Here is a 27,074-nt window from a genome sequence, read left to right as displayed (position 1 = left end):
TAGATTATCAGATCACATTTTTTTAATGCTTAGTATAATTAGCTATTAAAACATGAAAGGTTATCCCAAATCTGTATAAGTTGCTTTATTTCACAAGAGAATGTTTTGTTTTATTTGTTTCATTGTTATTTTTGAATTACAGAGGTGATCTTTAAAGAGTTTGTATTAGCAGAAGTTTGTGATCGTGGGTGAGGACAGCATGATGTAATTTCATTTATTGACCTCTTGACAGATGGTGTGTTTAGTGTTAAGTTGAGTTATTTATACAGTAAACAAAAATGTTGCTACCTTTCATATCTGTGTAAACTTATGACTTGAATTTATTTAGCATCTTCAATGCAAAATCTTGCAAGGTTCATAGGAATATAATCAGCCAAAAGATTTCCTTTGAGAATGAAAAAGGCATAAAGATGGTGAACAAACCGTTGGTCAAAACCTTTGCTCTTCTGTGTTGGATTGAAGGATTTAATCCAGACAATATCAGTAGCCCCAGTATGCAAAATGGGGTGATCAAATCTGAATGAAATCATCACAAAAAATAACTAAATTCATCCCAGTGTCAATCCACCACCTGTGAGCATAACTTTATTTTAAATTACTAAAGATAGCTTTTAAAAAAAAAAGTGCTAGTAAAATTGCATACAATGGTCAGTTTCTTTGTGAATTTAAAGTCAAATACTTTAGAATTTGTTGAGACATAGCTTATTAGTATACTTTGCCCAAAAAAACCTTAAAATTTTGCAACCCCACTTGAAAGCCTGCAAAAACATTCAATTAATGGAAATTCTCAAAAGTGGTCAGTTAATCTTTTTTTTAAACATTGTGTTATTAGGATGAAAGTAATTGCTGCTTTAAACTTAGTGGCAGTTCTGCCCATTGAAGTTGAATTATGCACAGCTGAGACCAACCAAAGTCCCTGATGCTTGCTCATATTATTATGACATTGTTTACGTAGGTAACATACTCTCTCAATTGCTGAATCACTGGGGGCTTTTAGTTCACATTAAAAGGAACAGAGTTTGCAGTAGATGTGGATGAATAGCTGTTGAGGACAGCTGCATTACGTCATACACAATATGTCATCGTACTTCATAGAATACAAAAGGAGGGTGAAATGGTCAAGAATTCTATAATAATAAAGTGTGAAGCTGGATGAACACAGCAGGCCAAGCAGCATCTCAGGAGCACAAAAGCTGACGTTTCGGGCTCTCTGAAACGTCAGGCCCGAAACGTCAGCTTTTGTGCTCCCGAGATGCTGCTTGGCCTGCTGTGTTCATCCAGCTTCACATTTTATTATCTTGGATTCTCCAGCATCTGCAGTTCCCATTATCACAAGAATTCTATAATAGGCACTTTTCAGCCTCGCCATCTACCTAACACGATTGATTTTCCCCCAATCTCCATGACCGCCTCTTCGAGTGGAGTGTTGACGATGGCTTTCCCTCCTTCAGTCTTCATCTCCTTTCTGGTTACATGCTAGCTTTTTCTGCAAGAAAGAAGGGAAATGTTAATGGCAGCAGAGTGACAGGCTTTGGGTTTATGCATGTCATGGGACAATGATCCTGGAGTGTGGAGACTGAAGGATTGTGAGAAAATCAGGGAAGTTATGGAAGAGTAACAATTGCAGAGACAAAAACAGAGTACTGGCAAAGCTCGGGTCTGACAGTACCAATATAGAGACAGAGTTAACTTTGGAAGAGACATTGAACTGGAAATATCAACTCTATTGCTGTCTCTCCACAGCTGCTATTGGAGCTGCTAAGTTTTTCCCGCACTTTCTGGTTTTTGTCTCAGATTTACAGCATCTTTAGTACTTTTGTTTTATTATTACAAGTTTGGAGTGAGAGTTTAGGAGGAGAAAAAGGTGGAGTGCAATATGCTGCAGTTACAGGAAGAAATCTGGTAGGAAAGGATTATTACAGGCAGTGTAGGGTTAAATAAAGAATAAACCAGAATTTGTGTTAAGAGTCTTTCTTCAGTAACCTGTTTCATGTCATTAAGCCTCTTGTGACATTGAGCAGCCAGTTTTTGTTTCATGCAACCAGTTTTTTTTGCTATCCATGGCCCCTTTAAATTTTACTGCATGGTCACATATGCACTGTTCTTCCCAACAAGTTCTTACTCAGTTTAATAGGAACATTGTCTTTTGGGTGTTCTCCCGAAGCTGACTTGCTCAGCAAATCTTTGTCATCTTAAGATGAACAGCTTGTTTCAAGATGCTGCTGCCTTCCTGTGGGAAGACAAAGTCAGCTTTCCTGTCTTACACCTTCAACAACACCTCAAACGCAGCTTGCAAAACTATTTAGTTGTCTCTTGCCTGCCCAGCCTGAAAACTGAATACAGTTTGCTTGCAGCCAGAGTGCAGAGTTCACCTTTAAAGGTTCACACTGAATTTCAAAGGCATCTCCAGAATCCAGGTCCATTTGTCAACATTAGTTGAACCCTGGTAACACTGTATCCTGGCTCTGATGAAGGGTCTAGGACCGAAACGTCAGCTTTTGTGCTCCTGAGATGCTGCTTGGCCTGCTGTGTTCATCCAGCCTCACATTTTGTTAACACTGTATCCTACCTGTTTATAATATTTAGGATTCAATATGATATGATATTATATTTTGTCACCTTTGTAATGGCAAAAAATGAATCCAAAAAATGTTCTAGCTTTCAGTCTTCTGCCCAATTTATTTCTATATAAATAATTTATGACAAATGATATCACCCTGTAGCACATATCATGGGCAGCACAGTGGGTCAATGGTTTGCACTGCTGCCTCTCAGTGGCAGGGACCTGGGTTCGATTCCACCCACCTGTGTGTGTGGAGTTTGCACATTCTCCCCTTGTCTGTGCTGGTTTCCTCCAAGTGCTGCAATTTTCTCCCACAGTCTAAAGGTGTGCAGGTTAGATGGATTGGACATGCTATATTGCCCACATTGATCAGGGATGTGAGGTTTAGGCTGAATAACCATGGGAATTACAGGGATAGGATAGGTTGGTGTTGTCTGGGTGGGGTGCTCTTTGGCGGGTCTGTGTGCTGAATGGCTTGCTTCCACACTGTAGAGAATTTGTGTAGTAAGTTTTTGAGATAAATAATGAGGTTGGGTTTTTTAAAAATAAACAATTTTAGTATGACATTTCACCACCTGAAAGATGCAGGAACAGCATCTCATATTTCACTTGGGAACCCTGCAGCCCAAGAGTATCAATGTGGACTTCACAAGCTTCAAAATCTCCCCGGCCCTGACCACGTCCCAAAACCAGCCCAGTTAGTCCCCGCCTCCCTAACCATTCCTTCCACCTTAAGCCCCACCCCATTTCCGACCCACTAACCTCATCTTGCCTCCTTGACCTGCCCGTCCTCCCTGGACCGACCTATTCCCTCCCTCACTCCCCACCTACATTCACCTTCTCTGACTGTAATCCCGCCTCTTTGACCTGTCTGTCTCTTCTCACCCTATCATCTCCTTTTATCCATCTTCTATCCGCCTCCCCCCGTCTCGCTATTTATTTCAGAATCCCCTTCTCCCCTATTTCGGAAGAAGGGTCTCGACCTGAAACGTCAACTTTCCTGCTCCTTTGATGCTGCTTGGCCTGCTGCGTTCATCCAGCTTCAAAACGTGATATCTCAGATTCTCCAGCATCGGCGGTTCCTAGTATCTCTTTCGCTGAAGTGTAATATGTTTGCTGTCAACTTTCTGAACCAGTAGATGGCAGTACAACATCTTTTTCTAACAACTACTCAGCATTCAAATCAACCTGTTCAGAGATGTTATGCACGTGTGGAGCAGACAGTGCTTGAACCGAGGTCTCCTGACACTGCACAACGTTCAGTATTCATTGGCAAATAAAAGGCGAGTTTAATAACTGGTTAATAACTAGATTAATCTGGAAATTTAGAAGATAAATACTTATTTTCAAGGCATGTAATGAAATGCTTTAGATTTATACAAGGAACCGTTTAAGGTGTTAGAGAGCAGGTCAGTCAACATTTCAAGGATGTTTGTTTAAACTTTTAAGTTAATCCTTCATTAGGTTAGGAAACATTTTGAATATTCCACATTTGATCAGGACCTTTTCCTACTCTGAATGAACCTCTACTAAAGGATTTAAATCATAGGTAATTGAAGATTGGTGAGCTGAGGTACTAGTTGCCACTTAGGACTGTTATACTGGCAATAAAAAGAGACCTGATACAATGAGGGGCAGATTAGAATTTAATATTCCAACTATAAGGTGGCTCAAGAAAATTAGAAAATGTGGAGAGAAGATAATATTAATCAAAGAACCTATTATAACCCTGGAAAGGGATGAGATATTTGAAGATCCAAAACCAAATCTATTTGATTAGAAGTAATGATGGGATTTAGTATCTTGGTACAAATGACATTTACAAAAGGTAATGGATTAAATTTGCAGGTACGTTTGCAGAAAGTTGCAGGAGCTCCAGTGTATTGATAATAGGAAACTTCAATTATCTTATTTTAGGCGAGGGTAGTAAAATCATAAAAGCAAAGGAGGAGGTTAGGACTGTATGTATTCTGCCTAAAAGATTTACAGTGATGAACTGCTGACAGTAGCCTTCCCAGTTTCTCAATTAAGTTATCCTGTGCATTGTTTGTATGTCTCCTATTTCTTAATTGAGTCACCGTGCACCACTTTGTTTGTGCATACTTTGGGAGCTTAGCTGTTGCTACTGGCTGGCATTGTAAACTTAATCCACATTTTGCATCATCAGGAGGGAATTCCTGCTAAGTGCAAGAGGCCTTTCCAGATCAAAGTGGGGTGAGATTAGATCATGAGACATCACAAAAAGGAACTCTCATCTATTTTACTCAAACTCAATTTGACAATTCAGAGGCAGTAGAGGCGTTGGAAGAGGTGGTAGTATATAAAGGTTTATACCACCAGCGTATATGTTAAAAACTAATGCATTTTTTGAATGGTTTCATAGAAAGAACATGCAAATCAGAAATAGAAGAGAGTTCAGGATTGATCCTTGGGAAATGCCAGTGATAATGATGCAGAAAGAGAACCCATTGCAGGAAGAGCTTCCTTGTTTAATAAGTAGTTATCATGTGGTATTTGCTACCACAAACAGTAGTTGAGCCAAGTATCATCACTGCATTTAGGAGGAAGTTATGTAAATTCAAGAGAGAAATAAAGCAAGGGGTGAGGTAAATTTGGAGCTGAATGGTGTCTGGTTGTGTTGTAAATACTTGGTAGTAATTTGAGTGTGGAATGCTGCAGAAAAATCAGTAACTAAAGAAGCTGAGATAATAAAATGTGAGGCTGGATGAACACAGCAGGCCCAGCAGCATCTCAGGAGCACCTGTGCTCCTGAGATGCTGCTGGGCCTGCTGTGTTCATCCAGCCTCACATTTTATTATCTCAGCTTCTCCAGCACCTGCAGTTCCCAATATCACTGATACAACTAAAGAAGCTGATTGGCTAAAGATAAAATGGGATTTTATTTTTTGCACTGAGTTTGGTGGGATTTGTTTCTATTATCCGAAAGGGTCATGGAAGCACATTCAATACAAGAATAATAAATAGAAGCAGGAGTAGGCCATTTGGTCATTCATCGTATTTAAAATTGGACAAATACTTGAATGGAAAAGCTATGAGAAAAGAGCAGGGTGCGAGACTGCTTGAGCAGCTTGACCAAAGAGCAAGGACAGGTATAATGTGTCTCCTGTTCTTTATCATTCAAATGCTGTATGATCAGAAGAGTATTTCTTGTTTTGAGCAAATGAATTACCTTTGTCAGTTTATCTTGGAATTAAAATGGATGAAATTTCCCTTCAAAATTGAGGCAATGGTACAAATTAACTTTAATTACAATTAACTTTAACAACGTTTTGTTTTCTCCAGAGATGGCGGTGGATCAACTCGACATTACCATATAAAGGTGACCCAGGGACCTGTGAGACAGTACTATCTGGCAGAAAAGCATTTATTTAACAAGATTCCTGAATTGATTGAGTACCATCAGCATAATGCAGCAGGTATTGAAATAAAATATATTTTCTTGGTGACAATTTAACATGTTTATCATTATTGAATTGTATATAGCAATTAACACTGACAGACAGTTGAAACTATAATCGTTGGGTTGTGATGGTGAAGTTGAAAAGGAATCTGAAGGAAAATGGGAATAGGGAAGAGAACAGGGCAAACAGTAAAGTCTTAAGGTGCAAAAGTGAATCAAAAGTTGGATGATCTAAGGAAAGTAAAACTACAAATATTGGAGACACAATTGAGTGAAATGAATGTGATGAAACAGCATCTTTAAAACCATATTGAGTTAGTAGCATTAATAATTAATTGGGAGGAATGATATCTATAAAAGTGTGGAATGATCTGTCAAGTTAAGATTCCTCATGATGCACCTCTTCAAATGCCATATAGAAGGCGGCAAAGGGCAGAGTGAGGCTGGGCAGCATTAATTCGGTATTTTCTCCCAGCGACAGAACATAACACTGTTCTATACGGTGACATTAAATAGTATAGAGGGTATTGTACAATTTCTAATGTATAGATTTTTCCACCAAACAGTTGAAATCCAATAATGCTGAAGTGCTAAAAAAATTTGCAACATTTTGGGTAAGTTTAACTGTCTCAAGATAAAGTCAAAAATAATGTGACACCAGATTATAGTCCAATAGGTTTATTTGGACACACAAGCTTTCAGAGTCTTGCTCCTTCTTCAGGTGTTAGTGGGAGAGGTGACATCAGACACAGAATTTATAAGCAAAAGGTCATATAACTGATGTGAATGTATTGAACAAACCAAGATGGCCGTTAAATCTTTAATTGATTAGAAAGCAGATGCAGGTTTTGATTGATTAATATGCGAATCCCAGAATTTCTTTCACGCCACTGCCCCAAGATAGCTAAGGGTTTTATCTATATACCAGAGGTGACATCTTTGGTCAGACAATGCATTTTAGGTGTGAGGTGTTGTTTAGAATCTGTCAGTGTTTTAACTTGGAATCAAACTGGTTTTATTTCAAAAATAGGAATTATAAAATGCCACATAGGCTGCCTACAAATTGTGTGATTTTTGAACAAAATAACATTTATCTGCAGATCCACTCTGACACTTCATCTCCTTCTCCTAGAACCACCCTTTGCAATTATAGGAGGTGTTACACTTGCCCATTTACCACTTCCCTCCTGACTCAATAATTCCAGGTGAAGCCGCAACCTTCCTTGTACTTCGTTCAGTCTAGTTACTGCCTTTGCTGACCACAGTGTGATCTTTTCACTGGAAAGACCAATTACTGACTGGGTGACTGCTTTGCAGACTATCTACACGCAAGCAAGCATGACCTCACCTTCAAGTTGCTTACTGTTTTAATATATCTACTTGCTTTTCTTCAGCCATTGTTGCCTTCCTTCCTTAAACTATCCCTTTGTTCATCTCCTGCCAGTAGACAGTCTAATGCTATTTGGGTTGATTTTTGACTCCTACAAGGGTACAGTGATTTTTGATGATATGGTTTATGGTGGCTGTGGAAAAGAATGAGGAGCAATCCAGAGAAAAATTAGTTAACTGGGAAAACTGCTTCAAAAGGGCAAAAATGGATCTGGTGCATTGGAATCAAAGGTCTGGAGACAAAACTGTAACAAAACAATGCGCTGCCTTTAAAGAAAGGATTGTTCATGTAAAGTCAATGTATATTCCCACGATGGAGAAAGGTAGGGCAAAAAAGTCCAGGGCTTTCTGCAGAATAGAATACTTCGCAATTAAGATGAAATAGAATGGGTGCAAGAATGAGCCCAGAAATGACAGACTTAACAGCTTAACCTCAGATGCAGGGGAGGTTTTAGAAGCAATAGTGGGACCGAAGTAATTGTTACTCAAGTAGAAAAATCCAGTATGGATTTGTTAATCATCTTTAAATGACTTGCTGAAGTCTTTTCATAAGAGGTGATGACGGTAATACTGTGATATGATCTGTGTAGACTTCCAAAACACAGTTGATACAGTGCTGCACAACAGACTTGTGAGCAAACTTAGAGCTTGTGGAATAAAAGAAACAGTAGCAAGATGAAAATGAAGTTGGCTGAGTAACAGGAAATAGTAGTCACGAATAATTGTCTTCTATACTGGAGGAAGATTTGTCATGGTTCCTTGGGGATTAGTATTAGGATTCCAACTTTTCTGATTTATTAGTGGCCTAGACTGTGATGCATGGGGCATAATTTCAAAATATGTGGATGAAATGAAACTCAGAAATATTGTGTACCATAAAGAAATGTGCTCCTAAGATGCTGCTTGGCCTGCTGTGTTCATCCAGCCCCACACTTCGTTATCTTGGATCCACCAACCTGTAGTTGAAATTAAATGCAGGGAAACATGCAGTGCTTCAAAGAACACACAAAATATAAAGTAAAGGCTTTAATTCTGAAAGGATGTAGGAACAATATGTGCATGTAAATCATTGAACATGACACGAGATGTTGAGAGTATGGTCAGTAAAGCATGCAACATCTATCTATTAATGGTGCCGAGGGTACAAAACAAAAGAAGTTGCATTAATTCTGAAAAAGCTGGTTTAAAAAATAAAACTGGTACCCACCTCAACTAGAATATTGCTTCCTGTTCTAGACACCTCTAATTTTGGGAAGATGTGAAGGCATAAACGTTTGAAGATGCAGAAAAATGGGATGAGAACTTCTGCAATGTAGAAAGATGAGAGAAGTTGGGACTGTTCTCCTTGAAGAGAAAGCTGAGATCTGATTTGAGAGAGACACTAAAATCGTGGTCACTACAGCATGTAAAGGGAGAACCTGTCCTTGGTGAAAGAATTCAGAATCAAATAGCACAAATTTAATGTAATTGCTTTAAAAAAAAAGGCAGCAAAAGGAAAACATTTTCACGCAGTTAAGTTCTGGAATGCACTGCCTGGGAATGTGCTGGAGGCAGAGTTAATTGAGGCTTTCAAAAGGAAATTGGATTATTACATGATAGGGGAAAATTTGAATGGGTACAGGAGCATGTACTAGGTGCACTACTTCTTCAGCGAGCCAACATACAGATTAAAGGCTGACTGGCTCCCATGCCTTAACCATAAGGAATAGATCTTATTGGCACTATGGCTAAGCCCTGGGAACACTAATTTAGGGCAATTTACAAACCCTTTCACACACCATTAATGAAATCTGGAAAGCAAAATAGCCAGTGGTTCCATGCTGCTGTATCATAGCCCAAGCAAAACCATAGATAGAGTTATTGAATATTTAAATGGTGTGTTAAATCCCCATTATACAATCATGAGACCTTCATTTCATTTTAAGATGAAATTTCAATGCCAAGAAGTAATGCCTTTTGGGAGAAAAAAATAAGTAATAGGAGCACAAAAGCAAGACATTACAGATGCTGGAAATCTGAAATTTAAGCAGAAAAATGTGGAAATACTCAGCAGATCTCACTGTTTTGATGAAGGATCGTGGCCCTGAAATATTAGCTGCTTTTCTTTCCAAAGAATTGAAGTATTCAATTGTAGACAAGAATTGTGGTGGAAACATTCCAAGGGGAAGACATGAAGAGTATACAGTTTGTCTTGGGCTCGGGATGTTTTTTATTTAAAGTGTTATGCAAAAAAAAGCAAGGCTAATGTGGAGAAAAAATTTTTTCACTCAGTGAGTAGTTACAATATTGAAATGTGCTGCCTGGAAGTGTGGTGAAGGCAGGTTCAGATTGAGGCTTCCAAGAAAGCATTAAAGATTTCTTGGATAGAAATATGCAAGGAGATATGGCAAAAGCAGGATTTTGGCACTGGATAATGGTATTTGTTTTGAAGAGTCTGTGCAGGTAAGATGTTGGTCAAACATCATCCTCCTGTTCCACAACAATTCTGTGATGCAGTCAATGAAAGACTTGGGAGCAGACAATCAACAGAAAAATGGAGCATTTGAAAGAACACTACAAAATTAGCTGAACATGCAGATTAAGTAGATATAGCCAGGAAGGTGGGTGAGAGGCAGTGTATTCTTGGTAGCAGTGGGAGTTGGTGGGCTTGAAATGGATGTCAGTTTCTAGGTGGTTGCCTGAGATGGAGACAGGTAGGCCCAGGAAGATGAGGGATGTGTTGGAGATGGTCCAGGTGAACTTGAGGTTGGGGTGGAAGGTGTTGGTGAAGTGGATGAACTGTTTGAGCTACTCTTGGGAGCACGAGACGGTGCCGATACAGTCATCAATGTAACAGGACGGTGCCGATAAAGTCATCAATGTAACGGAGGAAAGTTGGGGTTTAGGGCCAGTGTAGGTATGGAAGAGGGATTGTTCCACGTAACCTACAAAGAGGCAGACATGACTGAAGGCCTATACTGTTCGAATTCATAAGCAAAGCACTGGATGCAGCAAATGCAAACAGCCAGCTGTATTTCAAAATCGTGTTTATCTCCAGTGGTGAGCCTATTTCCACAAGACCCAAAGTATCCAGCCTAGCAGGCATGGAGGTGAAGGTGGGTTGATGACAGTGCAGGACTCCCCAAAGTCAGGAAGTCTGATTAAAGTGCCTGTGTTTGAAACTACTGCTTAGTTTCTAATAGTAATTAGTCCGTGTTAAGTTAATAACTGAAAGTGTCAGTTTCACTGTTTTAAATTTACCTTTTCATCTCTTGTATTTTATTCACCTTTGTGTTATTTCACTGTTTATTACTTTTTTTTATTTTTTGTGATATACTCACCTTTGCATTTAGTAAACGCAGAGATTCTTTGCCCTAAAACAGCTAATACTGCCTTCTTCACTTCACACTCCTAAGGTAAGCCCGCTGTCAGAACCAGGGATTTCAGGGTGATTTGAACCACCTGAAAAATCAGATTACTAATCTCAAACCAGACTCCCTACACAATGTGCCTACTTCCACGGAAGGCTACGGAAATTTGGCATGTCCACAATGATCTTGCAGCCTATCTGGATGCGTCACAACTTGGTGTGACAATTGCTCTGGCAAGATGGCAAGAAATTACAGACAGTCATGAATGCAGCTGGACCATCATGACAACCAGCCTCCCTTCTATTGACTCCATCTATACTTACCACTGCCTGGGAAGGCAGCCAACATAATCAACGCGCTCCCACCTTTAGTTATACTGTCTTCCACTCTTTTGGGTAGAAGAAATAAAGTTCGAAAACATGTACTCACAGATTTAAGAACAGCTTTTTCCCCACTGTTGTCTGAGTTATGAATGGACCACTCATATCTTAGAGTTAATCTTTATCTGCATCTTCTCTGCAGCTGTAATACTACATTTTGTTCTATTCGCTTGATGTATTTATGTAAGTTATGATTTATCTGGTTAAAGTAAAACGATATTTCTCACTAACTTGGCACATGTGACAATAATAAATCAAATCAGATCTCAAAAGGCCAAAAGATGATCCAGATTCAGAATAATTAATTGGTGGATAGCCAACTTCAATGGGGCAAGAATGAACCTTGGGTGGATAAATTGGAGTTAAAGTTTGGCAAGAGAAAACTGTAACTGAAAAATTCGGCTACCTACAACAAAAAGATACTTAAGGTACAATTGAGGTGCATTGCCTCAAAAGAGAAAATGGGGCAGACAAAACCCAGAGGTCCCTGAAAAAAAGAGGATGTTGATGTTAAGATAAAGAAGAGGAAAAGTGTGCTTATGATTGTTTTCTACTTGATACCTCAGTTGAGACCCAAGACCAGTCAGAAAAGGAGGCAAGAAACCAAATGAGAGTAGCAGAAATGGATTATGAAAAACTGGCAGCAAGCATAAAGTGGCAATCCAAAATCTTCTGTAGGCGTGTAAGCAATAAAAGAGTGTTTAAATGATGATTAGTGTCAAAATGAGGGTTTACTCAGGTGGCAGGGGAATGGATGAGGTACTAAATTGGTATTTTGAATCTGTCTTTACTAAGGAAGGGGAAGCTTCCCAGGCCATGGTGACAGAGGAGGAAACTGGAGTCATGAGTAATTGATAGAGGTGGTATTGGAAGGCTGTTGATACTTAATGTTGGTAGTTACAGAAGTGAATGAAGTGCGAACAAGGGAGATTGAAGGAAGTGCAGTGGACATTGCAGAGGGATCGGCAATCTTGCAATCTTTCCTGGATTCTGAGGTAACATCCGAGGAATGGAGATTTGTAAATGTTATGCTCTTATTCAAGAAAAGTTGAAATTGGCTCAGCAATTATAGACCAGTCAGTCCAACTTCAGAGAACTTCTCAAAGCAATTACTTAGGTTAGAATTAATGGGTGAGTTAGGAAGAGCCAGCATAGATTTCATAAAAGAAAATTGTGTCAAACAAATTTGCGAGAGTTTTTTGAAGAGGTAAAAGAGGGCATTGTTGATGGTAATGGTGTTCTGATGGGGTGTAAATGGACTTCCAGAGGCATTCCGTACAATGTCACAACAGATCTATGCAAAAAGTTGCTACTCATTGAATAGAAGGGACAGGAGCAACATAAGACCATAAGACATAGGAGTGGAAGTAAGGCCATTCAGCCCATCAAGTCCACTCCCCCATTTAAATCATGGCTGATGGGCATTTCAGTACCACTTCCCTGCACTCTCCCCGTAGCCCTTGATTCCTTGTGAGATCAAGAATTTGTCGATCTCTGCCTTGAAGGCATCCAACATCCCGGCCTCCACTGCACTGTGCGGCAATGAATTCCACAAGCCCACCACTCTCTGACTGAAGAAATGTTGTCTCATTTCAGTTTTAAATTTACCCCATCTAATTTTAAGGCTGTGCCCACGGGTCCTAGTGTCCCCGCCTAACGGAAACAACTTCCTAGCATCCACCCCTTCTAAACCATACATTATCTTGTAAGTTTCTATTAGATCTCCCCTCAACCTTCTAAACTCTAATGAGTACAATCCCAGGATCCTTAGCCGTTCATCATACGTTAAACCTACCATTCCAGGGATCATCCGTGTGAATCTCCGCTGGACACGCTCTAGGGCTAGTATGTCCTTCCTGAGGTGTGGGGCCCAAAATTGGACACAGTATTCTAAATGGGGCCTATCTAGAGCCTGATAAAGCCTCAGAAGCACGTTGCTGCTTTTATATTCCAGCCCTGTTGAGATAAACGACAACATTACATTTGCTTTCTTAATTACGGGCTCTACCTGCAAGTTAACCTTTAGAGAATCCTGGACCAACACTCCCAGATCCCTTTGCACTTCTGATTTGCGAATTTTCTCACCATTTAGAAAATAGTCCATGCCTGTATTCTTTTTTCCAAAGTGCAAAACCTTACATTTACTCACATTGAATTTCATCAGCCATTTCCTGGACCACTCTCCTAAACTGTCTAAATCTTTCTGCAGCTTCCCCACCTCCTCAGTACTACCTGTCTGTCCTCCTATCTTCGTATCATTGGAAAACTTCACCAGAATGCCCCCAGTCCCTTCATCCAGATCATTAATGTACAAGGTAAACAGCTATGGCCCCAACACTGAACCCTGCGGGACATCACTCGTCACTGGTTGCCAGTCCAAAAGAGAGCCTTTTATCCCAACTCTCTGCCTTCTGTCAGACAGCTAATCCTCAATCCAAGCCAGTAGCTCACCTCGAACCCCATGGGCCCTCACCTTGCTCAGCAGCCTCCCGTGAGGTACCGTATCAAAAAAATTTTGGAAGTCTAAATAGATAACATCTACTGGGTTTCCCTGGTCTAACATACTTGTTACCTCTTCAAAGAATTCTCACAGGTTTGTCAGGCACGACCACCCCTTACTAAAACCATGCTGACTTGTTTTAAGCTGACCCCGCACTTCCAGGAATTTAGAAATCTCATCTTTGACAATGGATTCTAGAATTTTACCAACTACCGCGGTTAGGCTAATCGGCCTATAATTTTCCATCTTTTGCCTTGATCCTTTCTTAAACAAGGGAGTTACAACAGCAATTTTCAAATCATCTGGGACTTTCCCTGACTCCAGTGACTTTTGAAAGATCACGACCAAAGCCTCCGCTATTTCCTCAGCCACCTCCCTCAGAACTCTACGATGTAGCCCATCGGGGCCCGGAGATTTATCAGTTTTTAGACCCTTTAGCTTTTCTAGCACTTTTGCTTTTGTAATGCCTACCGTACTCAACTCTGCCCCCTGGCTCTCCCTAATTGTTGGCATACTACTCATGTCTTCCACTGTGAAGACTGACGCAAGTACTTATTAAGTTCTTCAGCTATTTCCTTATCTCCCATCAGTAGCCTTCCAGCGTCAATTTGGAGCGGCCCAATATCTACTTTTGCCTCTTGTTTGTTTCTTATGTATTGAAAGAAGCTTTTACTATCATTTCTAATATTACTAGCTAGCCTACCTTCATATTTGATCTTCTCCTTCCTTATTGCTCTCTTTGTTATCCTCTGTCTGTTTTTATAGCCTTCCCAATCTTCTGATTTCCCAGTGCTCTTGGCCACTTTATAGGCTGTCTTTTTTTCTTTGATATATTTCCTGACTTCCTTTGTCAGCCATGGCTGTCTAATCCCACCCCGGATAATCTTCCTTTTCTTTGGGATGAGCCTCTGTACTGTTTCCTCAATTATACCCAGAAACTCCTGCCATTGTTGGTCTGCTGCCTTCCCTGCTAGGCTCTGCTTCCAGTCGATTTTCGTCAATTCCTCTCTCATGCCTGTGTAATTACCTTTATTTAACTGTAACACCATTACATCCAATTTTGCCTTCTCTCTTTCAAACTGCAGACTGAACTCTACCATATTATGATCACTACCTCCTAAATGTTCCCTTACTTTAAGGTCTTTTATAAAGACTGGCTCATTACATAGCACTAACATGAATTTTTAAAAAAACTGGTGGAGGGAGAGGAAACACAGTTACGGTTACTGGATGTTTTTTCACACCGGCGGAAGGTTTTTGGTGAATTTCCTGATGAGTTTGTTTTTCTCATGTGTCTTAATAATCTGGATCTTCATGTGCAGGCGACAATTTTCAAGTTTGCAGATGATGAGAACTTGGTAGCTCCCCAAATTTAGGAGGACAATGTAAAATTATAGAAGACCTTGACAGGTGGGTAAAGAGAGCAGGCAGGAGCAAATGAAGATCAATGTGGAGCAGTGCAAGGTGACGCATTTTGACAGAACAACATGGAAATATAGTTTTTTTAAAAAAGCCCCACCCTAAGGGATGTGCAGGAGTGGAGAGACTTGCTCGTCTTTGTGCCCAGTCACTAAAGATGGCAGGACAGGTAAAACTAACAATTTATAAAGCATACGGTATTCTAGGTTTTATACCATAAGGGCTAGAATATGGAGCAAAGTGGGAATGCAGAGCTTGTATAAAATGTTACTGAGACCTTAGCTAAAGAGCACTGTCCGGTTCTAGGTCACATTTTATGTGAATGTGAACACATTGGAAACCATGCAGGAAATGTTTACAAAGATCAATTTGATGAAGTTGGGAATTTTTTCCTTACAGAGGCGAAGGCTAAAAAGAGATTTAATAGATGTTTTAAAAATTGCGAGGAAGCTAGACTGAATAGATAGGCAGAAACCACTTCCACTCTCAAATGGATCAAGAATGAGTGTGGGCATAGATGTAAGGTAATTTGCAAACAAAACAAAATTTTAATTGAGACAGAGGTTTTTAACACAATCAGTAATTAGGATCTGGAACATGTCTGGGAATGTATTGAAGGCAGGTACAATTGAGATATTCCAGTTTTCTTTGTATGTTCATTCAACAGAGTGTCAGATGATGATTTAAATAGAAACAATATTCAGGAAAAGCAGGAGAATGGCACTTAGTCATAATGCCTATTTGGAGAAACAATACAGACATGATGGATTGAACAGCTCCTTTTTGCACCACAACAGTCTTGTTACTCAGGGAGTGATGGCAACACATTCAAGCATGGCTTTCAAAAGGGAACTAGATAAACATCTGAATGGATGAAAGTTTTGGGGCCATAGTTAAAAGGCAATGTGTGAGACTAGCTAAATTGCTCATGCAGAGTTCCAGCATCGATTTGATGGGCCAAATGGCCACCTTTATATGCTGTAGCCAATTCATAATTCTATAAAACAGCAATTTGTATTTTTAGCTTCATAATTAACCACACCGAGTACAAGAGCAAAGTGGTGATCAAGTATGTTTAGTTAGTACTTTACTGTGTTAAGTTTAGTTAAGCACAGGAATCTTAAAAATGGGAATTAAAGGCATGAGGCAGGTGTGGGGAGCAAATTAAACATTGTTGAGTCTCGTTTGTGGATGAGAAATGAATGCTGAAGCACTGTATTCCAACATCTATCTCTCCTGAAAGTGTGCCACCTATCAAAGCAAAACGTAGTGATCTCATGTATCCAAGGTCCAAACAAAGAAAGGCCTGTTCTGCATGTAAACTGCAGGCCCAATGTCAATTCTAGTACACTGCATAAGAGAAAATGAGTATATGTTGAACTATTACCTTGACAAATAACTGGAGGTATTGTTTTAGGTCTTGTCACACGATTACGATATCCAGTGGGCCGTAAAGGACGATCTGCACCTACAACTGCTGGCTTTAGCTATGGTAATTTAACAGTCTAATTTTGCATTAACTCAGCTGCTAGTTTTTTTTAAAACGTCAAATGTGTCACCAGCTAAATTATGGCAAATATTCTTTTTCAGTCAATGGAAGCTTTAGGTTAAATATTTGCAGATCATCTGATCTAATTCAACAAATAAGAATGCAAACATTCTTTTTTTAAAGAGTTGTTGCTAGTTACTGTTGATTAAGTTGCATAATGCTACCTTCTAATTTACTTCTTTAATAAACTTTCTTCTAGGGTCAATGTTGGTAATTTTTGTTGCTGAACCAGAATTGTTGATTTTCCACTCATAGAAGTTCTGTTAAAATGTATTCTGTTAATGTCATGCTGCCATATCTGAACGGGGAACAAAAATAATTACCTTGAAGTACATTGTTTAATACTTTGCATTTGTTTTCCAAAATATTGCTCAAACTTTGTCTGGAATCAGCTGATATTTCTAACAAAGGCATATGCTCCAACTATATTTTCTCAATTACTTATATTTTCTCTATGTTTAATGCATTGTTATCTTCTCTTTATAAATATTAGTGCTTTATGTCTAAGGTGACAACTGTTGGCAAAAATTGTGTCATACAGTTGCACATAATTTTAAGCAATTTAATTTCTCTGTCATAGCTTTGAAAGTTTCTGTTGAGTTTATCTGATCCAATAAAGTTGCTTAATTATTTTACTCAGATAAATGGGAAATAAACCCATCTGAGCTGACTTTTATGAAAGAGCTGGGAAGTGGACAGTTTGGAGTGGTGCGTTTAGGAAAGTGGCGAGCTCAACACAAAGTAGCAATTAAAGCAATACGTGAAGGTGCAATGTATGAAGAGGATTTCATAGAAGAAGCTAAAATCATGATGTAAGTGAATGTGCATTAATTTTAGATTTCTGATTCACTCCTTGTGGGTTTAGTAAGTTGTTGAAACACAGGATCTGTTAAAATCCTACATTCTATTCTCATGTTTCCATGGATTTAAGGATATTAGTAGAAGGATTAGAGGAGGTAGAAGGAAAAACTTATTTATCCAAAGTATGCTGGATGTGTGGAATTCACTGCCCTGGTTTGTTGGTTGAGTCGGGTAGCCACAAGGAATCTGGATGTATACGTGAAACACTGTCATCTTTAAAGTTATGGACTAAGTGCCGTAAAGTGGGATTAGAATAGACAGTTAGATTACTCGGCCAGAACAGATACTGTGGGCTGAACAGCTTCTTCCTGTGTCATAACTTTTCTCAATGGTTTTAAATCTATGCTAAGTTAGCTTTCTCAGCACATTTCAATTGTAGGTGAAAATCAGTCAGAATTGATATTCATGAGAACTATCAGAGGATTCCTATACATGAATGTGATAATGCTTGCATTATGCTCAAAACTGCTACTTCCCATAAAGGGTCTTGTGACACAATGGTACTGTCCCTACCTCTAGGCCAGAAGGCCTGGGTTTAAGTCCCACCTGCCCCAGAAGTGTGACATGTTCAATAAGGTCGATTTACAAAGTTCTAATGTTCAATTTTTACACTTGTATGTGGACTATACTATTTAGCCAAAATTGTCGAGCATGTTATTTGCCATGGAGTCCACAGGGGAAGGTCTTCACTTCTGGGGGAAAAAATAAGAGAGGGGAGAAAAATTGAAAGACTTTAATGTTTTGTGTGGCATACAAGCTTTAAAGATTGTAGCCAGGAATTTTCAGTTGAAGGAGTATACTGCGATAAATTGTAATATTACCAACATCCTATACTATTGTTGATGCTCATGTTAAAACATTTGTTATTCCATTGGCACACAGCTAAACACCAGTTATGAAGACTGAGTTAGTTGGAGCTCCTTCCAGCTCTTCGTTCATGTAATTGTATGTCAGTCACATTTCAGTATTAATCTGGTGTTAATATTAGCCCCCGATCTTGATTACAATTCTTATTGTGAGTATGATTGTGGATACAGGTGAGAATAACATTGGATTCTGTTGTGAGATCCTTGTGACTGAATAATCTTCCAACATCCGCTGTCAAGGCTTACATATGAACAATTTTAAGCTGGATAGGGCATTCAAGATCATCTTTTAAGCTATATGCAGCCAGAACTGAGGATCTTCAGGAAGAGTAGGAAATAAAAATGCAGAACAAAGAAAGAGAAAGTAGTAAATAAACAAGGAAAGTTTAAATTATAGGCATTACAAATATATTCATAAGTTTTGGTATTCAGTGGTCTGTAGTAAATCAGTTTAATGTTCCATAAACAGGACATTTGTATAAAATCTGTGTTTTGAGGAATTAGTCCAAAGATGTGCAGGTGAGATGGATTGGCCATGCTAGTGTTCAGGGATGTGCAGATTAGGTGGGTTAAGTGGATAGATTTGGGTGGAATGCTCTGAGGTTCGGTCTGAATCTGCTAGGCCAAAGGGCCTGTTTCCACACTGTAGGGATTCTGTGATTCTATGAGATATTCACTGGCATGCTTGATTTATCTGTAGGAAATTATCTCATCCAAAATTAGTGCAATTATATGGAGTTTGCACACAGCAGAAACCAATATATATAGTGACTGAATTTATGGAGCTTGGTTGTCTGCTGAACTATCTTCGACAAAGAAGAGGGCAGTTAAACAATGAAATGTTACTGAGCATGTGCCAGGATGTATGTGATGGCATGTCATATTTGGAAGCAAATGGATTCATACACAGAGATTTGGTAAGTACTTTAGTTAGTTATGTGCAAAAACAGAAGTTGCTGGAAAAGCTGAGCAGATCTGGAAGCATCTGTGAAGGGAAATCATATTTCTCTGATTTCGCTTTACAGATGCTGCCAAACTTGCTGACCTTTTCCAGCAACTTCTGTTTCTGTTTCTGATTTACAGCATCTGCTGTTATTTTGTTTTTTATGTAGTTGCTTATACATTGCAAATGTATGTCAGAAAATTGTTTGATCTAACATAAAGTTAGGCTTTTTGATAGTGGAAAGGAACAATATAACAAGTAAACAGTGCATGTTTTCCATGTCTGGTTGTAGCGTTGATCACATGTTTACTTGCATTCTCTTCTTTCTATTGGGTTTGTTTTTCACTGCATGTTACATAGAATATTCCCCACACCCCAATGGCATCCTTCCGTCTGCGTAAATAGATACAACAGATAAATTCATTGGGGATGAGGTAGCTCCATGCAGTGCACTTTGCAGGAGGCTGAAATGACTAATCCATGAGAAGCATTTCTACCACAATATTGGTGTTGTTGTTTTCAAAGTTGGCATCTGTTGCCAAACTACTGATCATCATGTGCATGCTCGCGCACAAATGATACCACCCATTTCATTGTTTCCTGAATGCGAGAATCAGTATTTAAGGCCCCCATGCTTGAAAACTCCTTGAAGTGGAGCTTGGATGTCTTACTGAGTTATCGGGCTCTAGTTACTTTGCTATGCAGAAAATCCTGTGTGCTATTTTCCATTCTGCGACCATGCCGATCAAGTGTAAACCTCTCTGCTCGAAGAATGCAGGCAAAACTTTGGGGTTTTGCCTTTGAGATCATTACTGCGCTTACGATTTTTTACTTCCATGGAATGCTCACAATGTACCACAAACAGCAAAAACTCTTCTTGATAGCTGTCAGTTGTCATATTTTGCAACCATGCACCATGTTGTTGAGAGGTCAGGCCTTATAAACCGGCCCTAACAGCTTGATGTTCAGCCCATGGTTGGTAAATCAGCCAGAGGTGACATCTGCTTTTCCAATGCATCTATCAGGTTTGGCACTAAGGGAGCTGATTAAGATTGCCTGTCTCCATGGACCCAAAATAACAGAATTTTTTAACCACTTCGTCTAACATGGAGTTCCGTCACATACAAAAAATAACTGCAGGAACAGACCATTTAACGCCACTAAACTTTACTACAACAGAAATAGCTGGAGAAATTCAACAGGCCAGGCATCATCCACCCACTGAAAGAAGAGTCAGCATTTTGGATCTAGTGACCCATCTCCAGAATTGTAATGATGGTTATTCCTCACTGTATACCTCATTTATACCTCAATTCCATATACTATTTTCAGCCTTAAGCATAATCTTTTTAATTCTTTCTGTCAAATGTTCTCATCTAGTTTCCTTTTGAAAGCATCTCAGCTTTTTGTCTCAACCACTTTCTATGGTAGTGAGTTCCACACTCTAACCACAGTCCGAGAGAAAAACAGAGGAAACTGGAGCTGCAGTTGGCCATTTGGCCCTACAGTCTGCTTCATCATTTAACAAGATCATGGTTAGTCCTCTATTTCAACACCTTTTTATACTATCCCCAAGTCCTTTAATTTTCTTAGTACCTAAAAATCTATCAATCTCAGTTTTAAATTTACAAACTTCTGTTCTCTGGGATTAAGATTCCAAAGATGCACTATTCTTTTGAGTAAGGAATTTTCTCTTTATCTCTGTAACTACTGACCCCCATTTTCTGAGACCTTCTCAATGAGGCAATGTTTTCTCAGCATCCGTTCTATCAAAACTCCTTTAAGAGATTTTTTATGTTTCATTCAGTGACCTTTCATTCTTTAAAATTCCAAGCTCTGTCAACGACCTGTCATCATTAGGCAGTTCTCATATTCTCAATCTCAGCATATTACAATGGAGGAAGTGGATCCCGGTCCTTTAAAAGGCAATTAATTGACTATGTGAAGTCTTCTGTAAGACTAAGAGCAGGTGAACTAGCAGGCCCCTTGCTCATCTTTTTTCCAGACCCCAGCCCAAACCGTTTCAGGTGACCAGGTTGGGATCAGCTGGAAGATAATGGGCTATCTATTTGTTACACTTGAGCTTCATCCCTTTACCCTTGGTCCTACTGAAAGTGTATTAAGTGGGTGGGGATATAAAATCATGCCACGGCTTAAGATTTTGAAATAGAGTAGTAATCCAAACAACAGCTCTTCGAACTGAGATATACAATAGTGATGTGTGAGCGTTTTGTAGACTGCTGAATCATTGAAAAGTTCAGAATTGTTCTCTTGGCCATACGTTGCTAATCCAACAAAGAATGACCCAGACCAAATCAAGTTATGAAATTGGACAAGTTGATGACTGAAAAATAAGGAAACATTTGTGACCAGTAACCATAACACAGTATAAAATTCAAAGTAAGTATAAAAATAAGTAAGTACAAGCAACAAAAACCGTCCTGAAAAAGTCATACTGGACTTGAAACAGTAATTTCTGTTTCTCCAGAACAGCTGCCAGACCCATTGAGTTTCTCCAACTCTTGCTGCTTTTTAGATTTCTAGCATCTGCTGTAATATGCTTTTATTTAAGTAATGGATTAATGCTACTTGACTGACAAAAACAAATTATAGCACATTAGAGAAGGCCCTGTCAGAATTAAATGGAAAGAAAGTTAGCAAGCAGATTCAAGATCTGTTACAAAAATGACATCAAATATTCTACTAAGGGAAAATCTTTTCAGCTTGGAAGTTAACTTGTTCAGGGTAAAGAAAATGCTGATAGTTGCATTTCTCTTGCCCTTGTCTTCAAATTTATGCCTGCCACTGCTTATCAGACTTGAAGTTAACTAACAGAATTACACAGTTAGCTGACCATTCAATATCCAAGAAACAACTACAAATGCTGCAAGGCCAAGCACCAAGACTGTATGCAAAAGCAGCTCAGAAGGAGCGTGACGACCTACTAGCTCCTGTTCCAAGTTAAACATCATTGTACCTTGGAATAAAGTCACCGTTCCTTTGATGTTGTTAGGTCAACATCCTGGAACTCCCTGACTACACTCTGGGTGTACCACATGGATGCAGCAGTACTTCGTGGTTTACCATTACCATCTTGACCAAAATTGGGGATGGGCTAATAAATATTGGTCTTGTTAATGACACTCACATCCCGTGAGCATTTTTTTAAAAAAAACAGTTCACAACTAAATCCAGATTTAGTTTAGTCCCACAATCCAAAGATGTGCAGGCTAGGTGGATTGGCCATGCTAAATTGCCAGTAGTGTTCGGGGATGTATAGATTAGGTGGGGTACACAGGGATGCGTCTGGGTGGGATGCTCTGAGGGTCAGTGTGGACTTGTTGGGCTGAAGGGCCTGTTTCCACACAGGAGGGATTCTGTGATCTGTAAATTATAATAGTGAGCAGAGATACTGGGAACTGCACATGCTGGAGAATCCAAGATAACAAAGTGTGAAACTGGATGAACACAACAGGCCAAGCAGCATCTTAGGAGCACAAAAGCTGACGTTTCGGGCCTAGACCCTTCATCAGAGAGCTGATAGTTGCATTTCTCGTGTCCTTGTCTTCAAATTTATGCCTGCCACTGCTTCTCAGACGTGAAGTTAAATAACAGAATTACACAGTTAGTAAATGAATGGTCTATGCCCGAAACGTCAGCTTTTGTGCTCCTGAGATGCTGCTTGGCCTGTTGTGTTCATCCAGCTTCACACTTTGTTATCTTGTAAATTATAATATATTGGCAAATCTATTTAAATTGTTCTGATTTTAAATGATAATGATAAATTATAATGTTACATTTTTATGTGGATAGGATTAACTTGCCTCTTCCTTCCTGAGTCCTGTGCATCTGCTGAAATATCGGAGATGATTGAGGAAGTCCCATGCCAATTTAGCTAATTTGTTACATACATTTTGCTTAAATTCTTCAAGGTAGCAGTTTAGAACTCAAGGTTATCTACCAAAGTGGCATTTATCCTCAATAAAACAGTTTGAGAGTGATTTTTTTGATTAAGTTTAAAGCATTTGGACAGAATTTGTTTTGTTCACCAGCCAATGGTTATTGTCTATTCATGTCAACTTATAAAAACTGTGGACTGTAAAAGGCAGAATTAGAAAATGTTGATCATATATTTCAAGCAAGTATGTTGCAATTGTCTTTTTAGGCTGCCAGGAACTGCTTGGTGAGTGAATCGCATGTGGTGAAAGTGTCTGATTTTGGAATGACCAGGTAAAGTCCAGCATTAGTATAAAGCCCATTCTTGATGTTAGATACAACAACAAATACACATTTATTTAATGTCTTTAATGAAATAAAATATCCAAAGGCACTTCCGAGAGCTATTATAAAATGGTGTATGACATTGGGCTGCAACAGCATAATTAGGTAAATTGGCCAATATTCTGGCCAATGTTCTAGGTTTTCCCTACCTTTAAAGAAGGAAAGCAAAGTGGAAAAATGTATGGATGGTGTTCAAGAGCTTAAGGCTTGAAACTGGGCCCACCAATGGGGAGCAATTAAAATGCGTGTGCTCAAGAGGCTGCAAATATCACCACAGGTTGTGGAGAGGATTATAGAGGTAGGAATAGGCAAGGGAATGAAGGAGTTTGGAAATGAGTCTGAAAAGTTTAAAATCAAGACTTGGCCTTACCAGAAGCCAGTGTTGTGAAGTGAGCATAGGGGTGATATGTAAATAGGACTTCATATGTGTTAAAATGCAGGCTGCAGATGTGAGACACCAGTAGGAGTGGGTGGGAATTGTCAAGTCTATAGGTAAGTTAGGCTGAGATGGACAGAATTATTGGCAGTTCTGTAACTTATGGATAATGTGAAATTGAAATCAGAAGGTCATCTGAAGATCAAATGTAACGCCAAGATTGCAAACAGAATGGCTTTCCAGGGCAAGGTTTGTGTGGAAAAACTCGTGATAGTGTTTAGAGAGACCATTAACATTGGCTTCAGTCTTTCCAATATTCAGCTGGAGAAAATATTTGCTCATCCAGCAATGGATTTTTCATGAGCAGCCTGGTAATTTAGAGATGATAGATTCTTTCAGAGAACTTCCAGTGAGGTAGAGCTGGCAGTCATCAGAGTGCAAATGAAAGCTCAGGTACAATTTTTTTTGAGTAAGGTCACTAAAGGGCAGTTTGTGGTCGAGAAATAATTGAGACCAAGGATGGATCCTTGGGTAGAATAAATCATAGAATCCCTAAAGTGTAGAAGCAGGTTTCTCAGCCCATCAAGTGCACACCAACTCTCTGAAGAGCATTCTGCCCAGACCCATCCCATAATGCTGCATTTCCCATGACTAATCCACCTAATCTGCACGTTTTTGGACTTTGGAGTACTCGGAGGAAACCCACACAGACATGGGAAGAATATGCAAACTCCATATTTGTGTGTAGAGCTGGATGAACACAGCAGGCCCAGCAGCATCTTAGGAGCAGGAAAGCTGACGTTTCGGGCCTAGACCCTTCATCAGAAATGGGGGAGGGGAAGAGGGTTCTGAAATAAATAGAGAGTGGGAGGCCGATCGAAGATAATGGATGGAGGAGAAGATAGGTGGAGAGGAGACAGAAGTTAGAGGTGGGGATGGAGCCAGTAGAGGTGAGTGTTGGCAGGGAGATAAGTCAGTCCAGGGAGGACGGACAGGTCAAGGGGGCAGGATGAGGTTAGTAGGTAGGAAATGGGGGTGCAGCTTGGGGTGGGAGGAGGGGCCATCAGGCCATCTGCATGGGGAATGCAGGTGTAGAGGGACTGGATGTCCATGGTAAAAATGAGGTGTTGGGGACCGGGGAATTGGAAGTTCTGGAGGGCGTGGGTGGTGTCACGGATGGAGGTAGGGAGTTCCTGGACCAAGGGGGAGAAAATGGAATCCAGACAGGTGGCGATAAATTCGGTGGGGCAGGAGCACGCGGAGACAATGTGTCAACCAGGGCAGGCAGGTTTGTGGATTTTGGGCAAGAGATAGAAGCGGGCGGTGTGGGGTTGGCGAATGATGAGGTTGGAGGCTGTGGGTTAAACACCCTCCGCTTCTTCCTGTCCCGCACGCCTGACCAGTCTCCCTCCACTGACACCCTCATCTACTTAGTCGAACTCATCCTCACCCTCAACAACTTCTCTTTCAATTCCTCCCACTCCTTTCAGACAAAGGGAGTAGCTGTGGGCACCCGCATAGGCCCAAGCTATGCCAGCTTCTTTGTAGCTTATGTGGAACAATCCCACTTCCGTATCTATGCAGGCCCTAAACCCCACCTCTTCCTCCGTTACATTGATGACTGTATCGGTGCCACCTTGTGCTCCCATGAGGAGCTCGAACAGTTCACCCTCTTCACCAACACCTTCCATCCCAACCTCAAGTTCAGCTTGACTATCTCTAACACCTCCCTCACCTTCCTTGACCTCTGTCTCCATCTCGGGCAAACACCTACAAACCGATATCCATCTCAAGCCCACCGACTCCCATAGCTACCTAGAATACAGCTCCTCCCACCCACCTTCCTGCAAAATTGTCATCCCCTATTCCCAATTCCTTCGCCACTGCCACATCTGCTCCCAGGATGAGGTATTCCACTCCTGTACATCTCAGATGGCCTCGTTTTTCAAGGACCGCACCACCCCCCCCCCCCCCCCCAAGTGGTTGAGAACACCCTCAACAGTGTCTCCTGCATTTTCCACAACTAATCCCTCATGCCCCGTCCCCACAATAACAACCGAAAAAGAACCCACCTTGTCCTCACGTACCACCCCACCAACCTCCAAATCCAACGCATCATCCTCCAACGTTTTTGCCATCTGCAATCCGACCCCCTCACCAAAGACATTTTTCCCTCCTCACTCTTGTCTGCTTTCCGGAGGGACCACTCTCTCTGAGACTCCCTTGTCCGCTCCACACTGCCCTCCAACCCCACCACACCCGGCACTTTCCCCTGCAACCGCAGCAAGTGCAACATCTGCCCCCACACCTCCTCCCTCACCCCCATCGCAGGCCCCAAGGAGACTTTCCACATCAAGCAGATGTTCACCTGCACATCTGCTAATGTGGTATACTGCATCCACTGTACCCATTGTGGCCTCCTCTACATCGGGGAAACCAAGTGGAGGCTTGGGGACTGCTTTGCAGAACACCTACGCTCGGTTCGCAATAAACAGATGCACATCCCAGTCATAAACCATTTCAACTCCCCCTCCCATTCCTCAGACGACATGTCCATCCTGGGCCTCCTGCAGTGCCACAACGACGCTACCTGAAGGTTGCAGGAGCAGCAACTCCTATTTCGCTTGGGAATCCTGCAGCCCAATGATATCCATATGGACTTCACAAGCTTCAAAATCTCCCCTCCCCCTACTGCATCCCAAAACCAGCCCAGCTCATCCCCCGCCTCCCTAACCTGTTCTTCCTCTCACCTATCCCCTCCTCCCACCTTAAGCCGCACCCCTACTTCCTACCTACTGACCTCATCCTGTCCCCTTGACCTGTCTGTACTCCCTCGACTGACCTATCTCCTCCCAACCTCCCCACTTACACTCGCCACTACTGGCTCCATCCCGCCTCTTTGACTTGTCTGTCTCCTCTCCACCTATCTTCTACTCTATCCATCTTCGATCCGCCTGCCCCTCTCTCCCTATTTATTTCAGAACCCTCTTTTCCCTCCCCCATTTCTGATGAAGGGTCTAGGCCTGAAACGTCAGCTTTCCCGCTCCTAAGATGCTGCTTGGCCTGCTATGTTCAAGCAGGTCCACACTTTGTTATTTCGGATTCTCCAGCATCTTTAGTTCCTAATACTTCTGATACAAACTCCACACACAATTGGCTGAGGGTGGAATTGAACC

General features: G+C 40.6%; 1 protein-coding gene across 3 annotated transcripts in view; it reads left to right on the top strand.

The window, feature by feature from the left end:
• tec (tec protein tyrosine kinase) overlaps positions 1-27,074 on the top strand; it is a 152,409-nt gene that overhangs the window by 101,179 nt on the left and 24,156 nt on the right. For all 3 annotated transcript variants that reach the window (XM_059647673.1, XM_059647671.1, XM_059647672.1), the window contains 5 exons: positions 5,867-6,000; positions 16,440-16,514; positions 17,212-17,383; positions 18,999-19,215; positions 23,407-23,471. In XM_059647673.1, coding sequence (XP_059503656.1) covers positions 5,867-6,000; positions 16,440-16,514; positions 17,212-17,383; positions 18,999-19,215; positions 23,407-23,471 — 663 coding nt within the window. The remainder of the gene's footprint in view (positions 1-5,866; positions 6,001-16,439; positions 16,515-17,211; positions 17,384-18,998; positions 19,216-23,406; positions 23,472-27,074) is intronic.

Source organism: Stegostoma tigrinum, chromosome 1 (assembly GCF_030684315.1).
Source record: "Stegostoma tigrinum isolate sSteTig4 chromosome 1, sSteTig4.hap1, whole genome shotgun sequence".
Lineage (NCBI taxonomy): Eukaryota > Metazoa > Chordata > Chondrichthyes > Orectolobiformes > Stegostomatidae > Stegostoma > Stegostoma tigrinum.
The sequence above is the reverse complement of the archived record's forward strand: the minus strand, read 5'-3'. Positions and strand labels throughout refer to the sequence as shown.